Consider the following 26,788-nt stretch of genomic DNA (forward strand, 5'->3'; position numbering starts at 1 on the left):
TCTTAGCAAATCTTACTTAGTACAGTGTGGGCCTCCTTCATCAGTTTTGGTCTGGTGTGGGGTTGGATGGTGGTCTTCAAGTCATTTTTACACATTAGGCTTCCATGTGGTCAGCACACCACTGGAAGTCTCTTCATTGGAAGAAAGAATTATTCGAACAATGCAGGAACCCATCTTAGAAATTTGAATCAGATCTCTCACATAGATTAGTGGGTGTAATCCAAGCCTTTTTTTCTCCCTTGAATTTTTGTTTTATTTTGTTCAGGGTGTTGGACCTCAGGAATATACTTTAATCAAGTTGAAAGTGCTTGAGCCATACCCATCCAAATTAAGGTAGGTTTGCTACCTACCTTAATAGGTAGAAGAATTGTTGCTTCATCTTTTTGAAATATCAGATAGTTGTGATAGAATCCATAATGTTTTTTGCATAAATGTATATTTTTTCTTCTTAGTGGCTTGAAAGGGAAAAATATCTTCTTGGTAGCTGCTACTCTCAGACCTGAGACCATGTTTGGACAGACAAACTGTTGGGTTTGCCCTCATATGAAGTACATTGGATTTGAGACAGTGAATGGAGATATATTCATCTGCACCCAAAGAGCTGCAAGGAATATGTCATACCAGGGCTTTACCAAGGACAACGGAGTGGTGCCTGTTGTTAAAGAGTTAATGGGAGAGGTAAGTTGGGTAGCAGACTTTATTTTATTGCATGAATTTAGAGGAAAATGTCAAAAATGAAGCTTGAGAAAAGAACATTTAAAAAAACGTTTTAATTGAGGTATATGTTACAGTGAAATATTGTTAAGTCATAAATGTGTATATTTTTGGTGCGTTTTCAAATGTGTATACAGTCATGTAAGCACCACCCAAATCAAGATATAGAACAGTTCCAGCACTGCAGAAGGTGCTGTCACATCCATTTCACATCACTGCTCAGCCTGCTCCTGCAGAGGTAACCACTGCCATGACTTCAGTCACCAAAGATTAGTTTCTCTTCTTGAACTTTACACAGTGGAATTGTGTAGTCTGTACTTTTTTGTGTTTAGCTTCTTTGGCTAAAAGAAGCTAAACACAAAAAAGTACAGACTATAGTTTTTCCATGTTGTGTGTAGGAGTAGTTCTTTTTTTTTTTTAATTGCTGTGGCGTATTCATTGTGTGACCATATCAGTAAAATAGTATTTTTGAATCTTACATTGCAGGTCAGTAACTATCTGGTTGAAAAATACAGACAGTCCTCCACAAGAGATTTAATAGCTGTGGTAGACATTATATTACTTTTTAAATATGATTACCTGCATTCCTGGAGTGGAATTGCAGCCGCTTTTGTTCTGAAAAGGAAGTCTTGGTTGATCTTAACTAAATCTAGATGGTTACATATCTCTTATCCTTAGAGTTTATTTACTTATTGGTATTTTTGAGTGTGTTTTATTCCCTTTGGTAAATGCTGATCGTTGGTATCTTAATAAATAATCTTTTAAAAGAAAAGGATGAGTAGAATACCATCTCAATTCTCCTTTTGAATTGGAGAGTTTATTTCTTTCTTACTTTGTAAACTTATTTTTTGACTACTAAATATTCATAAGACTCAAAATTCAAGACGAAAAAGGGAATTCCCTGGAAGTCCAGTGGTTAGGACTCCATCATTTCACTGCTGAGGGCACAGGTTCAATCCCTGGTTGGGGAACTAAGATCCTGCAAGCTATGCAGAGCAGCCAAAAATTTTAAAAAAGACAAAAAGATAACGCAAAATAGTCCCAGTCACTCAATTCTCCCTTCCATAGGCAGTCAGTAAAATCACTGTCTTGTGTATCCTTCCAGAAGTATTTCATGTGTATACAAGCAAATATATATATATATATATTCTTTTGCCCTCTTTTTTACACACAAATGGCAATGTATTTTATCACCTTGTCTGTTGTTTTACTTTTTTTTTTTACTTAACTATAACTTGGTAATCATTTTATCAGTAGGTAAACATCTTCCTCGTTCTCTCTTCTTTTTGGGTTTTGCCATGCAGCTTAAGGGATCTTAGTTCCCTGACCAGGAATTGAACCTGGGCCCTTGGCATGAAAGCACAGAGTCCTAACCACTGGACCTCCAAGGAATCCCCTTTGTTCTTGTTTTTTACGGTTACACAGCATTCTGTTGTTTGGCCGTGCCACACATTGTTCAGTGATTCTCTATAATGGGTAGTTGAGTTGTTTCTCCTGTTGTAAGCAGTGCTGTGACATCTTCTTAGTTCCTGATGTTAGAGTTCTGTCTAAGAAGTTTTTAGGAACAGTATTAATGACACCATTTTTTTCCTGTTCTTAAATGCAACTTTTTTCCATGTTAATTTGAGCAGATTCTGGAATGAGGAAAATGGGTGGTATAAATTTAAAAATAGCTTTCAACCTTTAAGGCTATTATGATATTTAGCCTTTATCCTATATAACTGTAAATTCCATAAGCAGCTTATGTATATGAATAAAGTGGAAGGGTGGGAACTATATGGAATTGAAAAGTACATTCCTTAGGTAAACAAGCAGCTGCAAGCTGTCTGTGTGTGTGTTTTTTTTTTTTTTTTTTGGCTGTGCCGAGCGGCATGTGAGATTTTAGTTCCCTGACCAGGGATTGAACCTGAGCTCCCTGCATTGGAAGCATGGAGTCTTAACCACTGGACTGCCGGGGAAGCCCCGCAAGCTGTTTGTTGATATATGAGAATATGGGTCCAATATTATCCGATCTTCTGATTTTTTCTTTTAAGATACATCTTTTTAATTCAGTTTGTCTTCCTAATTATCATTTAAAATAGAGATACGGTATTCTATCTTGTTGATGTTTCATATTTTATTAAGTGATTTTTTTATCATTTAAAGTTTTAGTTGTTTCCAGGTTTTGTTAATGTAGTTAACACAGCATTGGGGAGATTCTCAAAGAAAAAATAATTCTTTTTCCTTTGAGGTAAATTCCTGGGATTGGATTGCTGGGTCCAAGTTGGATTCCTATATTGTTTCCCTCAAGCAATGTATAAGTGTACTAATTTCCTCACAACCTTGCAAGATTTGGGTATTATAATTATTTTCAATTATTTTTAGTCTAGTAGGTATAAAAGAATGAGTGTTGTTGATTATTAGCTTCTCAGGGCTTAAAATGTTAACATTGTTTTAAATTTTAATGATTAGAATAAGTTACTTCTGCTTTATGCTGATCTTTTTCTTACATAGGATATTCTTGGTGCATCACTTTCTGCGCCTTTAACATCCTATAAGGTGATCTATGTTCTCCCAATGCTCACCATCAAGGAGGATAAAGGTAAAGAGTTTATTTCTTTCTAGAAATTCTTTGGGAAACACATTCTGGTTATAATAGTTAATTCTACATTTTCTTTTATAAGGTACTGGTGTGGTCACAAGTGTTCCTTCTGACTCCCCCGATGATTTTGCTGCCTTCAGAGACTTGAAGAAAAAGCAAGTGAGTATCTGTGTTTCATGTTCGTATTTCCTCTTTATCATCTTATTGGTTAGGTACCACTGAACTAATTATTGGATTAGGCTAAAAAGCTATGCATGTATCTTTGAAATGCTACCTTTAATCTGTTTCTTGATATTTATATGTTTTTCTATGATTTGAATTTTAAATATCGATGTAAAATTTATAGAATCTTTTTTTTTTTTTTTTGGCTGTGCTGTGTGGCATGTGGGATCTTAGTTCCCTGACCACTGGACCGCCAGGGAAGTCCCCATAGAATCTTTTTTTTAAGACTTTTTTTTTTTTTTTTTGCGGTACACGGGCCTCTCACTGTTGTGGCCTCTCCCATTGTGGAGCACAGGCTCTGGAAGCGCAGGCTCAGCGGCCATGGCTCACGGGCCCAGCTGCTCTGCGGCATGTGGGATCTTCCCAGACCGGGGCACGAACCTGCCTTCCCTGCGTCGGCAGGCGGACTCTCAACCACTGTGCCACCAGGGAAGCCCTAAGACTTATTTAAAAAAATTTTTTTTTTTAGAGCAGTTTTAGGTTCATAATAAAAATCGAGAGGAAGGTACAGAGATTTCCCATATACCCCCTGCTTCAACACCTGCATAGCCTCCCCCATTATTAGTATCACTCACCAGAGTTGTACATTTTTTTTTTTTTAACCGAAGATGAACCTACATTGACACATCATAATCACCCAAAGTCCGTAGTTTACCTTAGGGTTCACTCTTGGTGTTGTACATTCTGTGGGTTTGGACGAATGTATAATGACACGTGTCCATCATTATAATACACAGAGGATTTTCACTGCCTTAAAAATCCTCTGTGCTTTGGGACTTCCCTGTTGGCACAGTGGCTAAGAATCCGCCTGCCAATGCAGGGGACACGGGTTTGAGCCCTGGCCTGGGAAGTTCCCACATGCTGTGGAGCAACTAAGCCCATGCGCCACAACTACTGATCCTGTGCTCTAGAGCCCGCAAGCCACAACTACTGAGCCCTCGTGCCAAAACTACTGCAGCCCATGTGCCTAGAGCCTGTGCTCTTCAACAAGAGAAGCACCGCAATGAGAAGCCCACACACCACAACAAAGAGTAGCCCCTGCTTGCCGCAGCTAGAGAAAGCCCGCACACAGCAATGAAGACCCAATGCAGCCCCCCCCAAAAATAAATAAATTAAAAAAAAAAATCCTCTGTGCTCTTTTTGTTCGTCTCTCCTCCCTCCCACCCTTGGCAACCACTGATCCCTCCCTTCCTTCCTTCCTTCCTCCCTTCCTTCCTCCCTTCCTCCCTTCCTCCCTTCCTCCCTCTCTCCCTCCCTCCCTCCCTCCGGGTGTTAGTTGTGACATGTGTGATCTTCGTCGCAGCATGTGGGGTCTAGTTCCCTGACCAGGGATCAAACCCTGGCCCCCTGCGTTGGGAGTGTGGAGTCTTAACCACTGGACCACCAGGGAAGTCCCCACGGATCTTTTTAATTGTCACCATAGTTTTACTTTTCCAGAAAGTCATATAGTTGGAATCATACAGTATGTAGCCTTCTTAGATTTTCTTTCAATTAGCAATATGTATTTAAGGTTTCTCATGTCTTTTCATAGCTTGATAGCATATTTCTTTTTAGCACTAGTAATATTCTGTCGTCTGGATGTACATTTATTCAGTCACCTGATGAAGAACATCTTGGTTGCTAACAAGTGTTGGCAGTTATGAGTAAAGCTGCTGTAAACATCCATGTGCAGGATATTGTATAGACAACTCTTTTGTGTAAATACTAAAGAGTGCGATTGCTGGATCATATGGTAAAAGTATGTGTAATTTTGTAAGAAACCACCAAACTGTCTTCCAAAGTGGCTGTACCATTTTGCATTCTTACCAGCAATGTATGAGAGTTCCTGTTGCTCCACATCCTTGTCAGCATTTGGTATTGTCAGTTTTCCAGATTTTGGCCATTGTAATTGGTGTGTAGTCATATCTCATTGTTTTATTTTGCATTTTCTTGATGGCAGATGTTGTGGAGTGTCTTTTCATATGCTTGTTTGCCATCTGTGTATCTTCTTTGGTGAGATTTGTCTGTTAAGGTCTTTGGCTTATTTACTTATTTATTTTTTTCAAATGAGTTGTTTTAATTCCAGGTGGTACAGAATTCAGGATAGAACAAAGACTTAAGAACACATTTTGGCAGGCTTCTGGGCTGGGTTTATGCTGATCTCATAGCTAAGGTAGAAATGGCTGAGAAGAACTAAAGACAAGATGAGCCACTGTATGATTTTTTTTTTTAACAAAAGTTTATTCTTAAATGTACAATAGGTTCCAAGACAACACTTCATTCTAGCTATAAGTGGCAACAGATACTATGGCACGGAGTCCAGATGTTTAAACAGGAATGGAATTAGGATCATCATTGCCTCAAACAAGGAACAGCTTACTTTTTGCCAGATTTTTTAATAACACCTGTGGCCAGGGGCGCCTTTCCCTGTGGCCTTCGCTTTTAGCTCCTTGAGTTTCTTCTGCTCCTCCTTCTGTTTCTGCTTGAATGCCTTATCTTCCTCGTCCATCTCCTTGGCTTGCTTCTTGGTGTGCTTCAGGGGCTTCTCGCCACCTTCATGGCCCAACATGGTGCCTGCCACCCCTTCCCCAGAGCCTGCTCCCAGAAGCCTTATTTTTTAAATCAGGTTGTTTGTTTTCTTATTGTTGAGTTTTAAGAGTTCTTTGTATATTTAAGAGTCCTTTATCAGATGTGTTTTTTGCAAATATTTTTTCTCAGTGTGTGGTTTGTCTTTCAATTCTCTTGATGTTGTCTTTTGCAGAGAAGAAATTTTTAATTTTAATGAAGTCCAGCTTATCAATGATTTCTTTCATAGATTATGTCTTTGGTGTTGTATCTAAAAAGGCGTCACCATACCTGTGGACATTTAGGATTTTTCCTGTGTTATCTTCTAGGAGTTTTATAGTTTTGTGTTTTACATCTAGGTCCATGATCTGTTTCGAGTTAATTTTTGTGTTGAGTGTCAGGTCTGTGTCTAAATTCATTTTTTTGCTTGTGGATGTCCAGTTGTTCCAGTAACATTTGTTGAAGAGACTGTCTTTGCTCCATTGTATTGCCTTTGCTCCTTTGTCAAAGATCAGTTGACTGTATTTATCAGGGTCTCTTTCTGGGCTCTCTGTTATGTTCCATTGATCTATCTGTCTATTCTTTTGCCAGCACCACACTATCTTGGTTATTATAACTTTACTATAAGTAAGTCTTGAAGTCAGACAGTGTCAGTCTTCTAACTTTATTCTTCTTTTATATTGAGTTGGCTATCCTGGGGCTTATTCCTCTCGATGTAAACTTTGGAATCAGTTTGTTGATATCCATAAAGTAACTGGCTAGAATTTTGATTGAGAATGTATTGAATCTGTTGGTTAAGTTGAAAAGAACTGACATCTTGACAACATTATGTCTTCTAATCCTTGAACATGGAATATCTCTCCATTTATTCAGTTCTTCTTTGATACTGTTCATCAGAGTTTTGTAGTTTTCCTCATATCTTACATTTACATTGTTAGTTTTGTACCTAAGTGCAGTTGAACAACACAGGTTTGAATTGTGAAGGTCCATTTATAAGTCTTTTTTCAATAAATATGTACTACAGTACCAGGTAATCTGTGGTTGACTGAATTTGCAGATGTGGAACCACGGATACAGTGGTCTGACTGTAAAGATATATGCAGATTTTTGACTGCTTGGGGTAGTTGACACCACTAACCCCCATGTTGTTGAAGGGGCAACTGTATTTAATTTTGGGGGTTACTAATGGAAATGGTATTGTGTTTTTAATTTCAAGTTCCACTTGTTAATTGTTGGTATATAGGAACACCATTGAATTTTGTGTTTTAGCCGTGTATCCTGCAACCTTTCTATAATTGCCTATTAGTTCCAGGACTTTTTTTTGTTGATTCTTTTGGATTTTCTACATAGATGATCATGCTATCTGCAAACAAAGACAGTTTTGTCTTCCTTCCCAGTCTGTATACCTTTTCTTTTCTTGCCTTATTTAATTACCAAGAGCATTCAGTATGATGTTGAAAAGGAGTGGTGAGAGGGGATATATATTGTGTCTGATCTTAGTGGGAAAGCTTTGAATTTTTTGAAAATCATCAAGTATGATTTTAGCTGTAGGTTGTTTTTTTTTCTTTGGCCATGCTGCGTGGCTTGTGGGATCTTAGTTCCCCGACCAGGGATTGAACCCTGCCCCCTGGCATTGAAAGCACGGAGTCCTAACCACTGGACCGCCAGGGAATTCCCTAGCTGTAGGTTCTTTATACATAGTCTTTACCAAGTTGAGAAAATCTGCTTCTGTTCTAGTTTACTGAGAGTTTTTATCTTGAATACGTATTGGATTTGGCCAAATACTTTTTTTCATCTGTTGATATGATTGTGTGATTATTCTTTTTTAACCTGTTGATGTGATGGATTTCATAAAACTTTTTTTTTTTTTTTTTTTTTTTGCTGTACGCGGGCCTCTCACTGTTGTGGCCTCTCCCGTTGCGGAGCACAGGCTCCGGACGCGCAGGCTCCGCGGCCATGGCTCACGGGCCCGGCCGCTCCGCGGCATGTGGGATCTTCCTGGACCGGGGCACGAACCCATGTCCCCTGCATTGGCAGGCGGACTCTCAACCACTGCGCCACCAGGGAAGCCCTCATAAAACTTTTGAAAAAAAGTTTTGAGAAAAATTTTCTGATATTCACATTTTCATTGCAACCTGGAATATGAACCTCATTTTAAGTGGTGTGTGTGTGTGTGTGTGTGTGTGTGTGTGTGTGTGAATTTTTGCTTTTGGCTGTACAGTTTCATCATTTAAGTCATTCACTCTAACTTAAACTGTTTAGTTTTTTAAAGTCATATGTCTTTTCTTGAGATACTTAGTAAAATTAAAAAATTGCTCTCTATGGAGGGAAGAACAAAAATAGTTTTAAAAAGTTTGGAGGGTGCTTCTCTTAATGATTATACAGTAAGTCCCCTACATATGAGCCTTCAAGTTGTGAACTTTGAAAGATGCGAATGTGCATCTGGTTCCAGCAAGGAACCAGAACCTGTGCCATCCATCAATGTTAGGCATGAGTAAAATTGCAGCTTGCCTTCCGTGTCCTGTTGCTGATGATCTTTGAGCTCTACCATCTCCCACCTCCTGTCCCTCCTCCAGTCAGTAACTCTTCTTGCCTGTTCACTTGATGCCAGCCCCTGTATGCCAGCTGTTGTACAGTACTACTTTAATATACTTTTCAAGGTACTGTACTGTAAGATTAAAAATGTTTTCTTTATTTTTTGTGTTTGTTCGTCTTGTATGTATTATTTGTGTGAAAAGTATTATAAACCTGTTACAGTACAGTACTATATAGCTGATTGTGTTAGTTGGGTACCTAGGGTAACTTTGTTGGACTTACGAACAAATTGGACTTATGAGTGTGCTCTGGGAACGGAACTCGTTCGTATGTAGGGGACTTACTGCACCAGTGAAGTATTGATCATTAATATTAACTTTCAATTTTTTTGTAGGCTTTACGAGCAAAATATGGAATTAGAGATGACATGGTCTTGCCATTTGAGCCTGTGAGTACATAGATGATTCAGAATATTAATACCATTTCTTTATTAGAGAAAAAAGAACAGCTAACACTTTACTTGTCACAGAATTAAATAATTGGTAGAGTATGAAATAAGAGGGAGTTTTAGAGTTTATTTGCTTTAACGTGATATCTGCTGTGGTGGATAAGAGCAAAAGAAAAACCAGCAATTGGCATTTTCTTAGCACCTGGCACCTGTAATTCTGAAACAAACAAATAGCCTTTTAGAATTACCAATTTTAAAGTAGCTTATTTTCTAGTGTGGCCAATTTCCAGGCTTCTAAAGACAAAATTTTGCCATATTACTCATGAATGTTTATGTTTTCATATTAGTATCTGCAGAAGAAAAAAAAAAATTAAATTACTAGTGAATAATTTTCATGAAGAATCCAGAAGACTTAATATAAACCAGAAATAAGACCATCCATAAATTTAGTTGTTCACCGCATTTTGCTAGTTTCAACATTATTTAGTTAATTATGTGCCAGTGTGGGGTTGAGAGCTGGGGAAGGTGTGTATGTAGTGAGGGAGGGACAGTGCGGGGGTTGGTGCAGAGAATTCAGGGGGTTCCTATGGAGAGTAGGAAGACAAATTCACATCTGGATGTTAGTCCCTAATGTGTGACACTGCCCTAATGATATATAAAATCTGAAGTGACTTCACTGGACAGTAGAGGCAAAAGGACTATGCCTGTAGGGCTGTTTTTGTGTTTATTCAGTGTGAATAAGTTCTGACATTGCTCTTTTTTGCAGGTGCCAGTCATTGAAGTTCCAGGTTTTGGACAGCTTTCTGCTGTAACCATGTGTGATGAGTTGAAAGTTCAGAGCCAGAATGACCGAGAAAAACTTGCAGAAGCAAAGGAGAAATTATACCTAAGAGGCTTTTATGATGGTGTAAGTAATAATTTTGTTATCATTTTTATTTGATTTACTTACTCCATGCTCTGTGATTTTCTTCTTAGTGGTTTAGAAAAAAAACTATAGAAAAATTCAATATTGTTTCAACTCTATCCTGTTTTGAGAAGGGATTACTACAAGATTGTGTTCTTCTATTTCCAAATTTATTTTTTTAATGTATTTTGGTCCAATAGTATTTACGGAAATTCCATTTTTGTGCCCTCTAATCTCTGAGTGAATTTCTTGAGAAGATACTTAAAGTTAGTTCATATTATTATACAATAAATTCCAAAAGTTTATTGCATGGACCATACCTGGTCCCTTCTTTTGCTCTGTTAATTGTGGAGTTCATATTTTAAATAAGCAGTTTCATTCAGTTCATTAATTTACTTGTTAACGCCTATTCCATGCCATGTTAGCACAACAGACAAGTTGTGAACCTCTCTTTTCTTCTCAATTGTGCACATGTTAACATGGCTTATATTTCCATGGAAAGAAGATGAGGCTAGAGAAAGTAAAAACCCAATCAAGTTGCTAGTGACTTGAGGTTGAAATGAAGATTTTTAAGGCTGTAAGTGAGAATGTTCTTTATTTTTACCTTTAATTTCTCTGGATAACCAAGAATTGGTTATATGTCCTTTTTAAAAGTAACTTACACGTTTTGGATGACAGTAAAAGCCAACACTTACAGAGCATTTACATATTAACTTACTTATATCTCAAAATAACCTCGTGAAGTAGGCACTTATTCCCTATTTATAGATGAGGAAATTGAGGCACTAAGAGATTAAGTAATTTACCTAAGATCAGCCAGATAGCCAGGCAGAGGCAGAACTGGGACTCAAACTAGGCATCTTGGCTCTAAGATTTGTGCTTTTAATCCCTGTGCCATAATGATCAATAACTATAATTTCGTAATGATGAATTAAGTAGATATGAAGCATTTTGGTACGTTAGAGAATTGGGGCAGAAAAAAGAACACGTGTCTTTTCCACTTAAGATAGAAACTATTAAGAATGCCCTAGTAGTCCAGTGGTTAGAACTCTGCACTCTCATTGCTGAGGGCCCAATTTCAATCCCTGGTCAGGGAACTAAAATCCCAATCCCACATGCCGCGCAGTGTGGCAAAAAAAAGAAACTATTTGAGAGAGTCAACAGGAGTCAGATAGATGGAGGTCAGAGTATCAGCTGGAAGGGGATTGTGGCTTTGCTCTGTGACAGCAATGGGCAAGTCTTTACCTTGTCCTAGAATTAAATCTCCCCACTACGTAAAAGGCAGAGTTGAAAAACAGTAGGCCTTCCTCTAAGAGCCAAGTTTATCACATGGGCAAGCAAAGGAGAATGCTTGCTGGCAACAGGCAGAGTTGAAAAGAGAAGCCTAAGCGGGGCCGAGCTGCATTTGCTCAGTTCCTTCTCCTAAAGCCTTCAGGAATGATGTGAGTTAGGGTAGAGGAACTCTCTTCACATGGAAACCTGAGAAGTGGGAAGGAAGTGAGCATTTCTTTCTAATTGTGTTTCATAATACTTACCCCAGTTATACTGAAAGAAAAACAAGTGTGTTGTAAATATTAGCTGTCCAAGCTGTGCCAAAATAAAAATTTATGGTTCTAAATGTGATAAATTGCACACTAAAAATCTTTTGGTTGTGTGTGGAAGTAAATTTAGTTCGGGAAAGTTCTAGGGGGGGCACCCAAAGCAAATTTTAATTGTATGTGCTTTTTCCCTACTTCTCATCCTTTTAGGTAATGTTGGTGGATGGATTTAAGGGACAGAAGGTCCAAGATGTAAAGAAGACTATTAAAAACAAGATGATTGACACTGTATGTAATAGGCTATCCTCTGAAGGCTGTTTTAGGAGAAGAGCTTTCAGTTAATAGACTTTACAGTGTTACTTAGCAGTGAGTTCTGTAGTAGAACCTGGAGCTATATTAAAGATATAATTTTGTTTATATATAAAATTGGAGACCTATTTAGCAATTCATTTAACTTGAACATCCCACGTGTAATGTTGATGAAGATAGTGTTCTAAAGTTGGTATGTACAAATCACGTACAGAGAATTTTAGTGATGCTTCCTGGCAGTAACCATTTGAGGTACTGGTAGTTGACAGTTCTTTATGTAGTACTTTACTTTTTACTTTCATCCTTTTTCCCCCTCTTCATTTTTGTTGTAACTTTTTTCTGTTGAGTTACTTAACTACTTAACTTTTGAAATTGAATTTTTATTTTTGACAGTTATGTATACCCATAATACAGAGAGACAATGATCTGTAAGTCTTATTAAAATAAAAAAAGCAGCAATTTCCTCTCCATCCTTCCACATTCTCTTAAATTTCTCTTCCTTGGACAGGCTTACTTTCATCTCTTTTAGTTATTTCTTTTAGTATTGACCTCTGCCTCTCTTATAGATCTCTAATCTAAATACTTGTACTGTAATTTAAAAATTTTTCAATTTTAGCTATCAGCCATAGACTTCCTACTGTGGAAGATCAAGATTTAACTCTTCTCCAACCTGTGGCTTCCTCTCTAACCTTGCGTTTGTATACACTTCTCCACCCCCCATCTTCCTAGTATAGGTATATTATAATTTATGTTAGAGCAGTAGTCAGTGTGTACGTTTTTGAGACATGGCTGATCCATAATGTTGTATACAATGAGAACTTCTCTTCCCTAGCTTTTGGTTTTCCCTGGAGTTAATAACTGCCTCCCCCCCCACACTTTTCTTACTTTTAAATACAGTTATCAATAATTCATCCCCAAACTCTGTCCCAACTGTTTATTTCTCCTCTCAGTGCCTTCAAACACATGAGTATGCTGTTGTTTACATCTTAGAGAAAGTTCTCCCAGAGCCTTCTGGCCTGTTGTAATTATCCACACCATTTGCTTACTGTAGGTGTGCACAGATGTCATCTGGAATGTTCCTCCACCATTACTTAGGATTTCCTTTGCTTCTCTTGAGTTGGATCTGCTGTTTCCTTGCTCCCATGGCTTCTTCTTTCTTATTTACTTTCTTGTTTTGGTGATGCTCTGCCTCTAGTAGTGTTCCTGAAAAAGGGTTCCTGGAAGGTAAATTTTTGTGACCTTCCACGTCTGAAGTATCTTTATTCTGTCCTCATACTTGAATGCCTGGGTGTAGGATTCTGGGTTGGAAATAATTTTCCCTTAAAAATTTGAAGGCCATTACCCATGGTGTTCTGGTTCAGTGATGCTGTTGAGAAGTCCAAAACCATTCTGGTAATAATGGATCTTTTATAAGTGACCTGTGTCTCCACTGTTCCCTGCACTACCCCCCACCATGCCAAAGCTTATAGAATCTTCTCTTTTCTTCCAGTATTTTGAAATTTCATGATGATTAATTTTGGTGTAGGTCAGTTTTCATTCATTCTTCTGGCTGTATGCTGGGCTCCTTCAATCTGGAAACTTATGTTCTCCAATTTTGGGAAAATTTCTTGACTTTTTTGTTTAATTATTTTATCCCTTTCCATTCTTTATTTTTGCTTTCTGAATTCTTATTCAGACATTGAATCTCTTAGACTCTAAAAGTTCTTTTGCTCTTCTGTCTGGGGGAGTCCCTCACCTTTTTCTTCCTATGAGTTTTTGTTCGTTTGTTTACTGTGTTTTTTATATCTGCTACTTGTGTGCTTGTGCGTGTGTGTATAAATAAATGTTTCTAAGAATTCATTAAAATTTTTTTCTTTGTGTGGAAAATTTCAAATTTATGAAAAAGTGGAGTAGTATAATGAATTCTTGTGTACCTCTTACCCAACTTCAGCATTTACCAACTCAGAGCCAGTTTAAGAGCTTATTCTTGTTATCTGATCCTTTTTTTATAGGATGCTGCTATTCTTGTTTCAGGGGTATGAAATTTTAATCTCTTACTAATCTGAGGAAGACTATTGATATTTAAGAGTGGGTACAAAAAGATGATTGGAACCTATTTGGATATGGATAGGGCTTGTCTCTGGGCTTCACTGGGAGAGATCTGGAAGGTCCATTTGGACCTTAGGGAAACCCTGATGTTAGCCTTGATGTTAATTAGGGCTTCTTGGTTTGTTAGATTCCCCTCAGAAGATTTCTTCAGTTTCCGGTTTAAAGGGTCTAAGCTAACTGAGCATTCTGGGAGCTAAATGGCAGAAGATTACTACTAGGTTGGGTTCCAACACCCAATGTGCTGACTTTCACTTAATCCCTCCTTTTCACTATGATACCCATACCCTCAACTTCGTCCTCTGGTTGACTCTCTTTTGCCCTCTCCAGAGGCTAAACCTTCACTGTTCTGCTGGTGTAGGAAGGGGCAGTTGCCTGGCTGCATGGTGTGGGATTAGGGTATCTGGGGTTCTAACTTCTTGAAAAGACTTCAGTTAGTCCCCCTGTTTCCAGTCTCATGTTACCTCCTCTTCCAGAACTATCTTGTGCCACAAATCCTGAGTCTTTTTGGAGGTTCTGTAATGCAAACTGAATTGCTTTTCAGCCTTCTCTTCTATGGGTTTAGGATTCAGCTAGCTTCCTTTGATCTGCTAATACAATTGTCACTCATTCTGCTTTTTAGTTTCCAAAGTTTGGTTGATATTACTTCTTCCATTCTTGTTGTCTTTGTAGCTTCATACCATTAAGACAAAAAAAGCCTCTTTGTTGTTATTTTGTTAGAATTTTGAGGGGGAGCAGAGTTAATTAAGTGTCTGTTTTTAATTTACCATCTTTAAACCAAAGTCCTACCTATTTAAGTTCAGTGTGAAGAGCTTGCATTAAGAACACAGAGCAATGAATCATTTTTTGAATAATAATGCTGAATTTTATTTTTAAAACTTATCCTAGCCTAATAAGTTTGGGATTATAATACATTAAGAGATATTTGTATTTTTTTCTAAAAATAAAATTTACGGTCAGTTTTCTAGTGGGAATTTTTCATGATGCTATAAATCTTTAGTAAAAGTATTTTCTGTGTTTAATTTTTGTGCATCTCTTTTTTTTTAAAGGCAGTGGTTCTGTGCATCTATTTTCTTTATATTTTTATTATAACAAGAATAAAAGGCTGCCATAGGCAGCCTAACCTTCAAACCACAGCATTAGAAACTGTTAAACATCTTTCACTCTGAAAAGGAATAAGCTGTACCTAGAGAAGGTGATCCATTTGATGAAGGTGCATGCCTTTTCAGAAGCAAGTGTTATACAGAAAGAAAAGCAGATAACGTCTGCCCTGGGAAGAGGGAAGACATAATGAAAACCTGGGGTTTTGGTTATTGGTGGTAGGGCATTTTTTTTTCTAAAAAGTTACTTTTCTTTTCCTTGAGGAATAGAGATTGCCTTGACATAATATCTGATATATTTTTATTTACTTTCGTTTAGGGAGATGCATATATTTACATGGAACCAGAGAAACAAGTTATGTCCAGGTCTTCAGATGAATGCGTCGTGGCCCTGTGTGACCAGTGGTTAGTTTTTCTTATAGCAAGAAGAAATTTCCTCCTGTAACTTTGCTTATCCTTGACTTTTTTTAAAAATCAATTCATCCACTCCCAGGTACTTGGATTATGGAGAAGAGAACTGGAAAAAACAGACATCCCAGTGCTTGAAGAACCTGGAAACGTAAGATGGGAGAAAGTGATAGGGAAGGAGATGAGAAACAGGGAAGACAATGAAGCTGAAGAGAGATACTTTATCTTCTACTCTCTCCAGGTTCTGTGAGGAGACCAGGAGGAATTTTGAAGCTACCTTAGATTGGCTGCAAGAGCATGCTTGCTCAAGAACTTATGGCTTAGGTAAGCAAACTTCAAATTTTTCTGTTTGAATGACTTTGCCAGTTACACAGCAAATTAAAACTTCACCTTTTTTTCTTCTCTTCCAGCGTGTTTCTGAATTGGAAGTGAGAGGTTTTGGTTAGAGGGTGAAGGAAACTAGGATGTGGTCCCCTACCATCTACCTGGTGGTAGAAGTATCTAATGTCCATATAGCTTTTATGATGCAGTTTTTTTTAATAGAAAGTTTCTAGTGCTTCAACCATTTTGTTTTTTTATTTACTGGTTTATTTATATTAATTATTCAAGTAAATTTAAGAACCTAAATAAGTAGCTTTGTCAGTGCTATAGACCTACTCTTAAAAATGTGAATTTTGTAGATGAAGTGTCTCTTAGGTTCCTCATGCATTAATTATCTTCTTTTTATCTCACAGGTACTCGTCTGCCGTGGGATGAGCAGTGGCTGATTGAATCACTCTCTGACTCCACTATTTACATGGCATTTTACACAGTTGCACATCTGTTGCAGGGAGGTAACTTCCGTGGACAGGCAGAGTCTCCACTGGGCATCAGGTGGGTAAATGGATAAGGGGAAGGAATATAATTTGTTAGCTTGAGGTGATCTTTTGATTTATGTATTGAAAATTCTTTCTTTTTTTAAAAAATTTATTTTATTTTTATTTATTTTTGGCTGTGTTGGGTCTTTGTTGCTGCACTTGGGCTTTCTCTAGTTGTGGCGAGTGGGAGCTGCTCTTCATTGCGGTGCGCAGGCTTCTCATTGCGGCGGCTTCTCTTGTTGCGGAGCATGGGCTCTAGGCGCGTGGGCTTCAGTAGTTGTGGCTCACGGGCTCTGGAGCACAGGCTCAGTAGTTGTGGCTCACGGGCTTAGTTGTTCCTCAGCATGTGGGATCTTCCTGGACCAGGGCTCAAACCCGTGTCCCCTGCTTTGGCAGGCGGACTCTTAACCACTGCGCCACCAGGGAAGCCAGAAAATTCTTTCTAATAATTAGTTTTTGTAAGAATTCATTTAGTGGAATTTTGTCACGATGTTTTTGGGTTTTTTTGCATTGAACTGAGAAAGAAAGTAATAAATAGCCCCTTCTCTATTATCCATTCTTCATTCTTATGGGAGTCTATTGTCCTCATTTGTTACTGTAAAACATTAAGAAAGTGTTTTCTACTTCATGGTTGGATTAGAATGCTGATTCTTTCAAAGAAATTATATGTATAAATTGTTGTTGTTGTTTGTTTGTTTCTTTTATTTTAATACAGACCACAGCAGATGACCAAGGAAGTTTGGGATTATGTTTTCTTCAAGGAGGCTCCATTTCCTAAAACTCAGATCCCAAAGGAAAAATTAGATCAGTTAAAGCAGGAATTTGAGTTCTGGTATCCTGTGGATCTCCGAGCCTCTGGCAAGGACCTTATTCCAAATCATCTTTCATATTTCCTTTATAATCATGTGGCTATGTGGCCAGAAGAAAGGTGAGTGCTAAAAAAGATATAGACTAAATTTATTGATTATTGACAAGGGTGTCTTGTGGCTTCAAATATATAGATGTTATTGTTGGGGGGGGTATAGTTAGATTTAGCAGTTACATTCTTTTTCTTACATTAAATGTACTGAAGGAGAAAGCACACCTTTTCCTATCTGTTATATCCAGAAATCTTTGTAACTACCTTGGGCCACCAAAGCATGTCACATTTCAGGTACTCTGTCAGTAATTCCCTTGACCTGTTACATGACTCATTTGACCTGTTAGATGCTGGAATAAAGGCGATTTCAGACAGAGCCTAGGACATTAGAATGGGAAGGAAACATCCCTTTAGAGCTGAGAGCCCCAAGGTTCCAGAATTAATTAGTGAGGTTCTGACTAGAATCTGGGTCAAAGATGCATTTTTTAATACCATGTGCTCAAGAGTAATCCTTCTATCATCTTCCCTCTTGATCCAGACATGTCTCTGTGCCTTTTCCTCCTGTCCTCAAGTAGCTGAAGAAACAAACCCCTTCCACTGTTCAAATTTTATTTTGTAAAACCAAAGCAATCTCATGGGACTTTTTGTATTTAGGATGAGATTGCATTTAGAATGAGATTACATTTTCTTTCTCAAGAATAAAAGGGAGATTTTGAAGAAGAGGAATAAAATAAATATGATGTGGTTCTTGTCATCCAGTTATTTTTCTCTGTTGGTTAAAATGTGTTTTGGGAGATATCAGGTGTCTCAGAAGTACTTGTTAGTAATATAGTTGAATATTTATCCCCTTGCATCAAGTTTTGGACATGTATTAGGGTTTTAAAAATTACAGATAAGTAGTAGCTTCAAGTGCTTTTGTCAGACACTCTTCTAATCACTTTTAGTAACTCGTGTAATTTTCACTACAACTTTTCGAGGAAGGTCTGTAATATCCTCATTTTTACGGACAAGGAACCTTCGTGAGGCATAGAGAGCTCAAAATAACTCACCCAGAGTTACCCAACAATGGCAGAACCAGGATGCAGAACCCAGCAGTCTGGCTCCAGAACTCTTGCTCTTAACATTACCCCCTACATGATCTCATTGTTAGAATGAATGAATGATATGTACATAGTTTGAAAATTCAAACAGCTCATAAAGGTACAAAGTTAAAAGTGAACTTTCACCCTTTTCCCTATATTAGTCTATTTCCCAAAGTTCATCACTGCTACTGCTTTCTTGTGATTTCTTCTGGAAAATGTATGTATGCATACACCAGCAGCAGATATCTATACTTGTTTATTTTTTAATTTATACAAAGATGCCACATTACAGACAGTATTCTGTCTCTTGTTTTTTCCTTGTAATAGTATATTTCTAAGATCTTTTTATTTATATATATATAGATGTGCCTATATTTTAAAAATAGTTACATAGTATTTCATTGTATTCCTGTACCATAGTTTATATCAATATAACCAGTCCTTTACTAATGGATACTTTCCTTGTTTTCATTGGTTTCCTGTTATGAACAGGACTCAATTAATATCCCTGCACATTTGCCTTAGCAATCTTTTATGAATCTTTTAGCATTTACCTCAAATTTTTAAGGCTAAACCATAATCTTTAAGTTTTATTTTCTATCTTTAAACATTTTCCTGTCAAGTGATAAATGGCCTGTAGCTGTGAGAGCAAATGGACATCTCCTCCTCAACTCTGAGAAGGTAAGGCTCATTGCCTCTTGAAAGGTTAAAATGCTACAGAAAAGTTTTTCAGATTTAGGATGTTATACTTTTTAAAGAAATAAAGAATGTGAAAATCAGAGAGTTAAATATCTTCCATTTAAAATGTTTAGGACTACCAGCGTAAATGAGAAGTTTATTTTCAAATTGAGTGAGTGGAGTAGATAGTATTAATTGAGAGGTGGGGTGGGGAAAACTTCCCTATTATAACATTTGTATTAGAGTGGCAAAGGGTGACACAAATTATTACGGGAGGAGAGAGAGAAAGGGACAGGAAATGTAAAGATCCTAGCATTGTGACCCGACAATATCTTTATCATTAAGTTGAGAAAATCATTTGGTGGTTTTTGCTTTATACTGTGACTGGCCACTAAATTAGAATAATAGAATTTTGGAGTTTATAGGATTTTTAAATGTCATTTAATGCTTCTTTCCAGATGGTATCTCTCTCCCCATACTACTGCAACTTCCCCTTTTCATTACCACTACTAATATATCCAATATATGATTTTTTTATGCTACATAAGACTTCACCTAATTATTCAATATTCTCAACAGGAGTTATGCCAACCTCTTGACAAGCCCTTGTTTGCCCCTTTGATGCTTTTGTGTACATCAGAAAGGGGCACCCTTCCTCAACTAAACAAACAAAAAAATTAAGTTACAGTATTATTTATTTCTCATTAATAACAATTGTAACAAGTTGGATTTGTTCCAACCAGTGAATCTTGCTACGTCTGATGGAATATTAATGGTAAAAGAATATTCATTGGCCATCATCAAAAAATCTAGAAACAATAAATGCTGGAGAGGGTGTGGAAAAAAGGGAACACTCTTGCACTGCTGGTGGGAATGTGAATTGGTACAGCCACTATGGAGAACAGTATGGAGGTTCCTTAAAAAACTACAAATAGAACTACCATATGACCCAGCAATCCCACTACTGGGCCTATACCCTGAGAAAACCATAATTCAAAAAGAGACATGTACCAAAATGTTCATAGCAGCCCTATTTACAATAGCCCGGAGCTGGAAACAACCTAAGTGTCCATCATCGGATGAATGGATAAAGAAGATGTGGCACATATATACAATGGAATATTACTCAGCCATAAAAAGAAATGAAATTGAGCTATTGTAATGAGGTGGATAGACCTAGAGTCTGTCATACAGAGTGAAGTAAGTCAGAAAGAGAAAGACAAATACTGTATGCTAACACATATATATGGAATTTAAGAAAAAAAAATGTCATGAAGAACATAGGGGTAAGACAGGAATAAAGACACAGACCTACTAGAGAATGGACTTGAGGATATGGGGAGGGGGAAGGGTAAGCTGTGACAAAGTGAAAGAGCGGCATGGACATATATACACTACCAAACGTAAGGTAGATAGCTAGTGGGAAGCAGCCGCATAGCACAGGGAGATCAGTTCGGTGCTTTGTGACCGCCTGGAGGGGTGGGATAGGGAGGGTGGGAGGGAGACGCAAAAGGGAGGGGATATGGAAACATATGTATATGTATAACTGATTAAATTTGTTATAAAGCAAAAATAAAAAAAAACACAAAAATACAAAAAAAAAAAAAAGAAAACAGATCAGAGGTTACCTGGAGACAGGGGTGGGGTTGGGGAAGGCAGGCGGAAGGAACTACAAAAGAGCACAAGAAAACTCTTGTGGGTGATGCATATGTTCATTATCTTGATTGTGATGATGGTTTCATAGGTACACTCATAAGTCATAAATTAGCAAATTCTACACTTTAAATAAATGCAGATAATACTTTAATAAAGCTGTTATTAATAAATACTTAGGACTTCCCTGGTGGCACAGTGGTTGAGAGTCCGCCTGCCGATGCAGAGAACGCGGGCTCGTGCCCCGGTCCGGGAAGATCCCACATGCTGCAGAGCGGCTGGGCCCTTGAGCCATGTCCGCTGAGCCTGCACGTCTGGATCCTGTGCTCCGCAATGGGAGAGGCCACAACAGTGCAAGGCCCACATACCACAAAAAAAAAAAAAAAGAATATTCATTGCTATAGGTATGTCATAATGAAAATAGTTATAGATTTAAACATAGCAGATGATATGAATTGCAAAATGAGATGCTATTTTTTACCAGTGTCCTAATATTGAAAGGGAATAAAAAAGTTCATGTAAGGTAATCTGTACATTAAGCTGAAAAATAGCTATTTTATAGATTTTGTTAAATCAACAAGGACTTCGGGCCTCTCACTATTGTGGCCTCTCCCGTTGCGGAGCACAGGCTCCAGACACGCAGACTCAGCGGCTGTGGCTCACGGACCCAGCCGCTCCGCGGCATGTGGGATCTTCCCGGACCGGGGCACGAACCCGTTTCCCCTGCATCGGCAGGCAGACTCTCAACCACTGCACCACCGGGGAAGCCCCAGCAAAGACTTTTGATTATCAAACTCATTTGTTCTTTGTAGGTCAAAGTGAACTGTATATATATTTATATATATGTATGTGTATATATGTGTGTATGTATATGTGAGTATATAAATATGAATCCTGTTATAACATGACATTTCCTTTGGTCTCCACATTGTTGTGCTATATGTACATTATACTCATTTTATTAGAACAAAATATTTTACTGCCATATGGTAGAAAATTGATAGAATGACCACCTCTCTTTGGTATCAGCAAAGTTATAAAAACGTAAACATTTTTTAAATGGTAAAGATTGCTAGGCTGGGCACAGTTCCTCCTTAGTTGTGCTGCCTTCAGGCAGAGCACAACTTGAGTAACCAGTTGTGACCCTAATGACAGGAGGTTCCCTAAAACCCTAATTTTGACCTCATGAGCTTGTCCATTCATTTCTGAATGACTCTAATTGCTATAAATCTCTTCTTTTTTTAAAAAATTTTTCTTTCATTTATTTATTTTGGCTGCGTTTGGTCTTTGTTGATGTGCGCGGGCTTTCTCTAGTTGCAGCAAGCGGGGCTTTCTCTAGTTGCAGCAACTCTTGGTTGAGGCGCAAGCTTCTCATTGCGGTGGCTTCTCTTGTTGCGGAGCACAGGCTCTAGGCACGTGGGCTCCGTAGTTGTGGCGCACCGGCTTAGTTGCTCCGCGGCATGTGGGATCTTCCTGTACCAGGGCTTGAACCCGTGTCCCCTGCATTGGCAGGTGGATTCTTAACCACTGCACCACCAGGGAAGCCCTAAAGCTCTTCTTTATGACCAGCTGAAGTGTTCCAGAGTTCTAGTGGAATCATCCATGTGTCTAAACCAATTCCCAAGGGACAGTGTTGGTTAATGGAAAGAGCCGTGGACTGAGTATCAGACTGGAGATGCTGTCCTAGCTTTGTCACTGACTAGTCACTTTGTCAGACAAGTCACTTCAGTTTTCTCCTCTGTAAAGTTAGTATAAGGTATCTTTTCCTTACCATGCTTCTGATCCTTTTGGTTTTTATCGGATTGTGGCCAACCCATTTAATTTGATGTGGCTGATTTGGTTTATTTTATTTATATATACTCTTACTAATGTCTGATCATTGACTTTCTCTTTCAGATGTCAAAATCCACAGGCAACTTCCTCACTTTGACCCAAGCTCTTGACAAATATTCAGCCGATGGTGAGTAGGCTTTTTTGCTATTGCTGTTGCAGAGTCCAGTTCTCCTTAGATTACAGAAGGCAAGTTAGCATTGTTGTTTCAGTTTCATTGCTTTTCTCTTTCACTTTCACCAATACTTTAAAATATTCATGTTTTCTTTGCGTACAGGAACGTAATTTTTAAAACATAAGAATTGCTGATCTGATCTGTTTAGGAACAGATTTAAGCTAAGATTATTAGTCTTCTTTTAAAGGAAACTCACTGTAAGTGCTACCTGGTTTGTTCCTAATTTCATGCTACTTCTAAGATTAAAGAGTTGGTTTGTAGGAGGACTTCCCTGGTGGTCCAGTGGTTAGTACTTCGCCTTCCAATGCAGGGGGTGCGGGTTCGATCCCTGGTCGGGGAGCTAAGGTCCCACATGCCTTGCGGCCAAAAAACCAAAACATAGAAGAGAAGCAGTGTTGTAACAAATTCAATAAAGACTTTAAAAATGGTCCACATCAAAAAAAAAAAATCTTAAAAATAAAAGGAGTTGGTTTGTAGAGATGTTAAATATGTAGGAAGCTTTTTCAAAGTATTTCCTCCATATTTGGTATACATATAAGTGACTTGAACCTAGGAGCATTCATTTCTTCAAAAAGTATGTTTTCCCTGGCCTCATTACTATTCCATTTAACTGTTACTTTGTCGAGAGAAGAAATGCACTGTCTAACCTGAAAGAACCAGTCATTTCTTATGTAATCCAGTCTTTGGTCATCATGGCTGATCATTTGCTGATCATGGCTACCATAGTTTGAGACTGCACTGAAGGGGATGGGGAAGAATTAACCTAAGTTACTTAGTAAAACAGTATTTTGACTGAACACAGTAAGGCAAAAAGAACTGTACACAAATACTGTAGTTATTTTTTTTAAAGAGGTGTAGATTAGCAATTCTGAAACTTTTGTGGGTTTACTGGGATTTAACAAATAAATATATTATAGATGAGAGCTCATTGTCAGAAGCTATAAATAGGTCAAGAGGAAATGCTAGAATGAACCCTGTGGTGTTGGATTGGAATTGGCAACATCAGTATGAACTCACAGGTTTTATTTTACATACAGACAGATATAAAAATAAACATAGATTTATGTGTGGGTTAGTATACATGCATTTATTTTCCTAGTTCTTTCTGCTCAGAGAGCCCATGGATAATGAAACACCTGGCATTCAGATCTTGGTTTCTAAATACCATTCTCCAATAAAAGGAACTAGGGTTCCTAGGAGAAGGGTTGATTTGAGGGCTGGAGTAGGGAAAATACAAGATGAGTATGGAACATTTTATGATGCCAGAAAGTAAGGAAGTGTTTAAAAAAGGATGGGGACAGTTTGAAAGGGCACAGGAGCCAACCTGACGGGGCTCCCAATTGCCCACACTAGAGCAATTTAGGAAACATAGTAAATAATGATAGTATTGAATTATAACCCAGTAAATAAATTTTGCTACCTGTAAATGAGGCTGAGATGTTGACAGGGATATCTTTCCCCAGTTTATCATTTTTTCCCTCTGCCTCATTATAGATCACTTTATCTCATTAACTCAACATGCCTGAGAAGAAACACATATTGATGCTAAGTGTATGCAAATCAATACAGAAAATTCAAATATTTTAGCAACATCATTATGGATTCTACTTTTGGTGATCTTTATTTTTGCTGTTGATATATGCAGTTCTTTAAAGCGTTTGTTATTTCTTAATTTATATGTAGGCTTGGCAGTGTACTCAACTGGATACATAGTTGATACGCAGTAACCACATTTTTAAATCATCGATTGATTTTTTTCTTTTTCCAGGAATGCGCTTGGCTCTAGCTGATGCTGGTGACACTGTTGAAGATGCTAACTTTGTGGAAACCATGGCAGATGCAGGTATTCTCCGTCTGTACACCTGGGTGGAATGGGTGAAAGAAATGGTTGCCAACTGGGATAGCCTTAGAAGTGGTCCTGCCAACACCTTCAATGATAGAGTTTTCGCCAGGTAACCTATGGACCCCAACCACTTTGTACTTTAGAGTTGCTTAGTCCTGGTGTATTTTTAAGTTTTCTTTTTTTTTCCTCATTAAATAAATTAGATGCTAATAATAACTACTATTCACTGAAAGCTTACTTGTGCCAGGTACTATGCTAATTACTTTGCATCCATTATCTGATTTTAGCCTTCTAGCAATTTTATATGATAAAGATATTATTAGCTCTATTTTATAGTTAAAGAAATTGAAGCTTAGAAAAATTAAGTATTTCATTAAATGTCTCAAAGCTGGTAATTTCAAACTTGGGATATGAATTTGTTTCTGTCATCCAAAGCCCATTCTCATGACCATTTTACCATGCTGTCTTGCATTAGAGGAGTGTGGAATGGTTAAAGGAAAAGTAGGTTAAAGGAAAAGAGTTGTCGTCTCTTTTTTCCTTCAAAAAACATTTATCAGTCTTTTTGTATCAGGAACATCTGAAGCACTGGTATTACAAAGATGAATAAGACTTGATCCTTCATCGTAGTCTAGCAGAAGAGAAAAACACTTACCCAACCAATTATAAGTGCAATAGTAGGGATAGAGGGAAATTAGAGGAGATTGCATGTGAGTTCTGGGTTTCTTGAAAAATAAACCTAATTTTTGAGGGAGAGGAGAAAGCCACAGAAAGAGTATGGTATTTATTTGAAGTGTACAGTATGTGGAGAGCAGGAGTAGGAGATCAAACAAGTTGGGGCCATATTAGGCCAAATTATGAAGGGCCTGAGGTAGTGTAAGGAATATATTTTTAACCCAATGTCAGTTGTTTAAAATGCAGCAACTAAGCCTGACTACAGCCTTAGTAAAGCTATTTTCATATTGCATTTTGGGCTTCTTAATAAAGTTTCCATCAAGGAATTTTTTTATTTGTTTTTTTGATTTTTGAATTTTATTTCATTTATTTTTTTATACAGCAGGTTCTTATTAGTCATCAATTTTATACACATCAGTGTATACATGTCAATCCCAATCTCCCAGGTCGGCACACCACAACCCCACCCCCACCACTTTCCTCCTTGGTGTCCATACATTTGTTCTCTACATCTGTGTCTCAACTTCTGCCCTGCAAACCGGTTCACCTGTACCATTTTTCTAGGTTCCACATATATGTGTTAATATAGGATATTTGTTTTTCTCTTTCTGACTTAACTTCACTCTGTATGACGGTCTCTAGATCCATTCACGTCTCAACAAATGACCCAATTTCATTCCTTTTTATGGCTGAGTAATATTCCATTGTATATATGTACCACAACTTCTTTATCCATTCGTCTGTGGATGGGCATTTAGGTTGCTTCCATGACCTGGCTATTGTAAATAGTGCTGCAATAAATATTGGGGTGCATGTGTCTTTTTGAATTATGGTTTTCTTTGGGTGTGTGCCCAGTAGTCAGATTGTTGGATCGTATGGTAATTCTATTTTTAGTTTTTTAAGGAACCTCCATACTGTTCTCCATAGTGGCTGTATCAATTTACATTCCCACCAACAGTGCAAGAGGGTTCTCTTTTCTCCACACCCTCTCCAGCATTTGTTGTTTGTAGATTTTCTGATGATGCCCATTCTAACTGGTGTGAGGTGATACCTCATTGTAGTTTTGATTTGCATTTCTCTAATCATTAGTGATGTTGAGCAGCTTTTCATGTGCTTCTTGGCCATCTGTATGTCTTCTTTGGAGAAATGTCTATTTCGGTCTTCTGTCCATTTTTGCATTGGGTTGTTTGTTTTTTTAATATTGAGCTGTATGAGCTGTTTATATATTTTGGAGATTAATCCTTTGTCCTTTGATTTGTTTGCAAATATTTTCTCCCATTCTGAGGCTTGTCTTTTCATCTTGTTTATGGTTTGCTTTGCTGTGCAAAAGCTTTGAAGTTTCAGTAGGTCCCTTTTCTTTATTTTTGTTTTTCTTTCCATTACTCTAGGAGGTGGATCAAAAAAGATATTGCTGTGATTTATGTTAAAGAGTGTTCTTCCTATGTTTTCCTCTAAGAGTTTTGTAGTGTCCAGTCTTACATTTAGGTCTCTGATCCATTTTGAGTTTATTTTTGTGTGTGGTGTTAGGCAGTGTTCTAATTTCATTCTTTTACATGTAGCTGTCCAATTTTCCCAGCACCACTTATTGAAGAGACTGTCTTTTCTCCATTGTATATCCTTGCCTCCTTTGTCATAGATTAGTTGACCATAGGTGCGTGGATTTATCTCTGGGCTTTCTATCTTGTTCCATTGATCTGTGTTTCTGTTTTTGTGCCAGTACCGTATTACCTTGATTACTGTAGCTTTGTAGT

At 37.8% G+C, this 26,788-nt stretch overlaps 1 protein-coding gene and 1 pseudogene across 2 annotated transcripts in view; one reads left to right on the plus strand and one right to left on the minus strand.

Annotated features, from left to right (window-relative positions):
- LARS1 (leucyl-tRNA synthetase 1) overlaps positions 1–26,788 on the plus strand; it is a 67,668-nt gene that overhangs the window by 22,739 nt on the left and 18,141 nt on the right. Inside the window, exons 9-23 of the mRNA XM_082620906.1 lie at positions 266–333; positions 453–678; positions 3,208–3,295; positions 3,378–3,454; positions 8,991–9,044; positions 9,811–9,951; positions 11,697–11,774; positions 15,300–15,385; positions 15,474–15,539; positions 15,630–15,712; positions 16,123–16,261; positions 16,961–17,173; positions 18,810–18,867; positions 22,414–22,477; positions 24,291–24,474. Of these exons, the coding sequence (XP_082477032.1) occupies positions 266–333; positions 453–678; positions 3,208–3,295; positions 3,378–3,454; positions 8,991–9,044; positions 9,811–9,951; positions 11,697–11,774; positions 15,300–15,385; positions 15,474–15,539; positions 15,630–15,712; positions 16,123–16,261; positions 16,961–17,173; positions 18,810–18,867; positions 22,414–22,477; positions 24,291–24,474 (1,625 nt within the window). The remainder of the gene's footprint in view (positions 1–265; positions 334–452; positions 679–3,207; positions 3,296–3,377; positions 3,455–8,990; positions 9,045–9,810; positions 9,952–11,696; positions 11,775–15,299; positions 15,386–15,473; positions 15,540–15,629; positions 15,713–16,122; positions 16,262–16,960; positions 17,174–18,809; positions 18,868–22,413; positions 22,478–24,290; positions 24,475–26,788) is intronic.
- LOC309805049 (translation machinery-associated protein 7-like) lies at positions 4,984–6,662 on the minus strand (annotated as a pseudogene). Its single transcript has one exon. The product of its transcript is annotated as a translation machinery-associated protein 7-like (transcript).

The sequence above is a fragment of the Mesoplodon mirus genome (genome assembly GCF_964341445.2).
Source record: "Mesoplodon mirus genome assembly, chromosome: 5".
In the NCBI taxonomy this organism is placed as follows: domain Eukaryota; kingdom Metazoa; phylum Chordata; class Mammalia; order Artiodactyla; family Ziphiidae; genus Mesoplodon; species Mesoplodon mirus.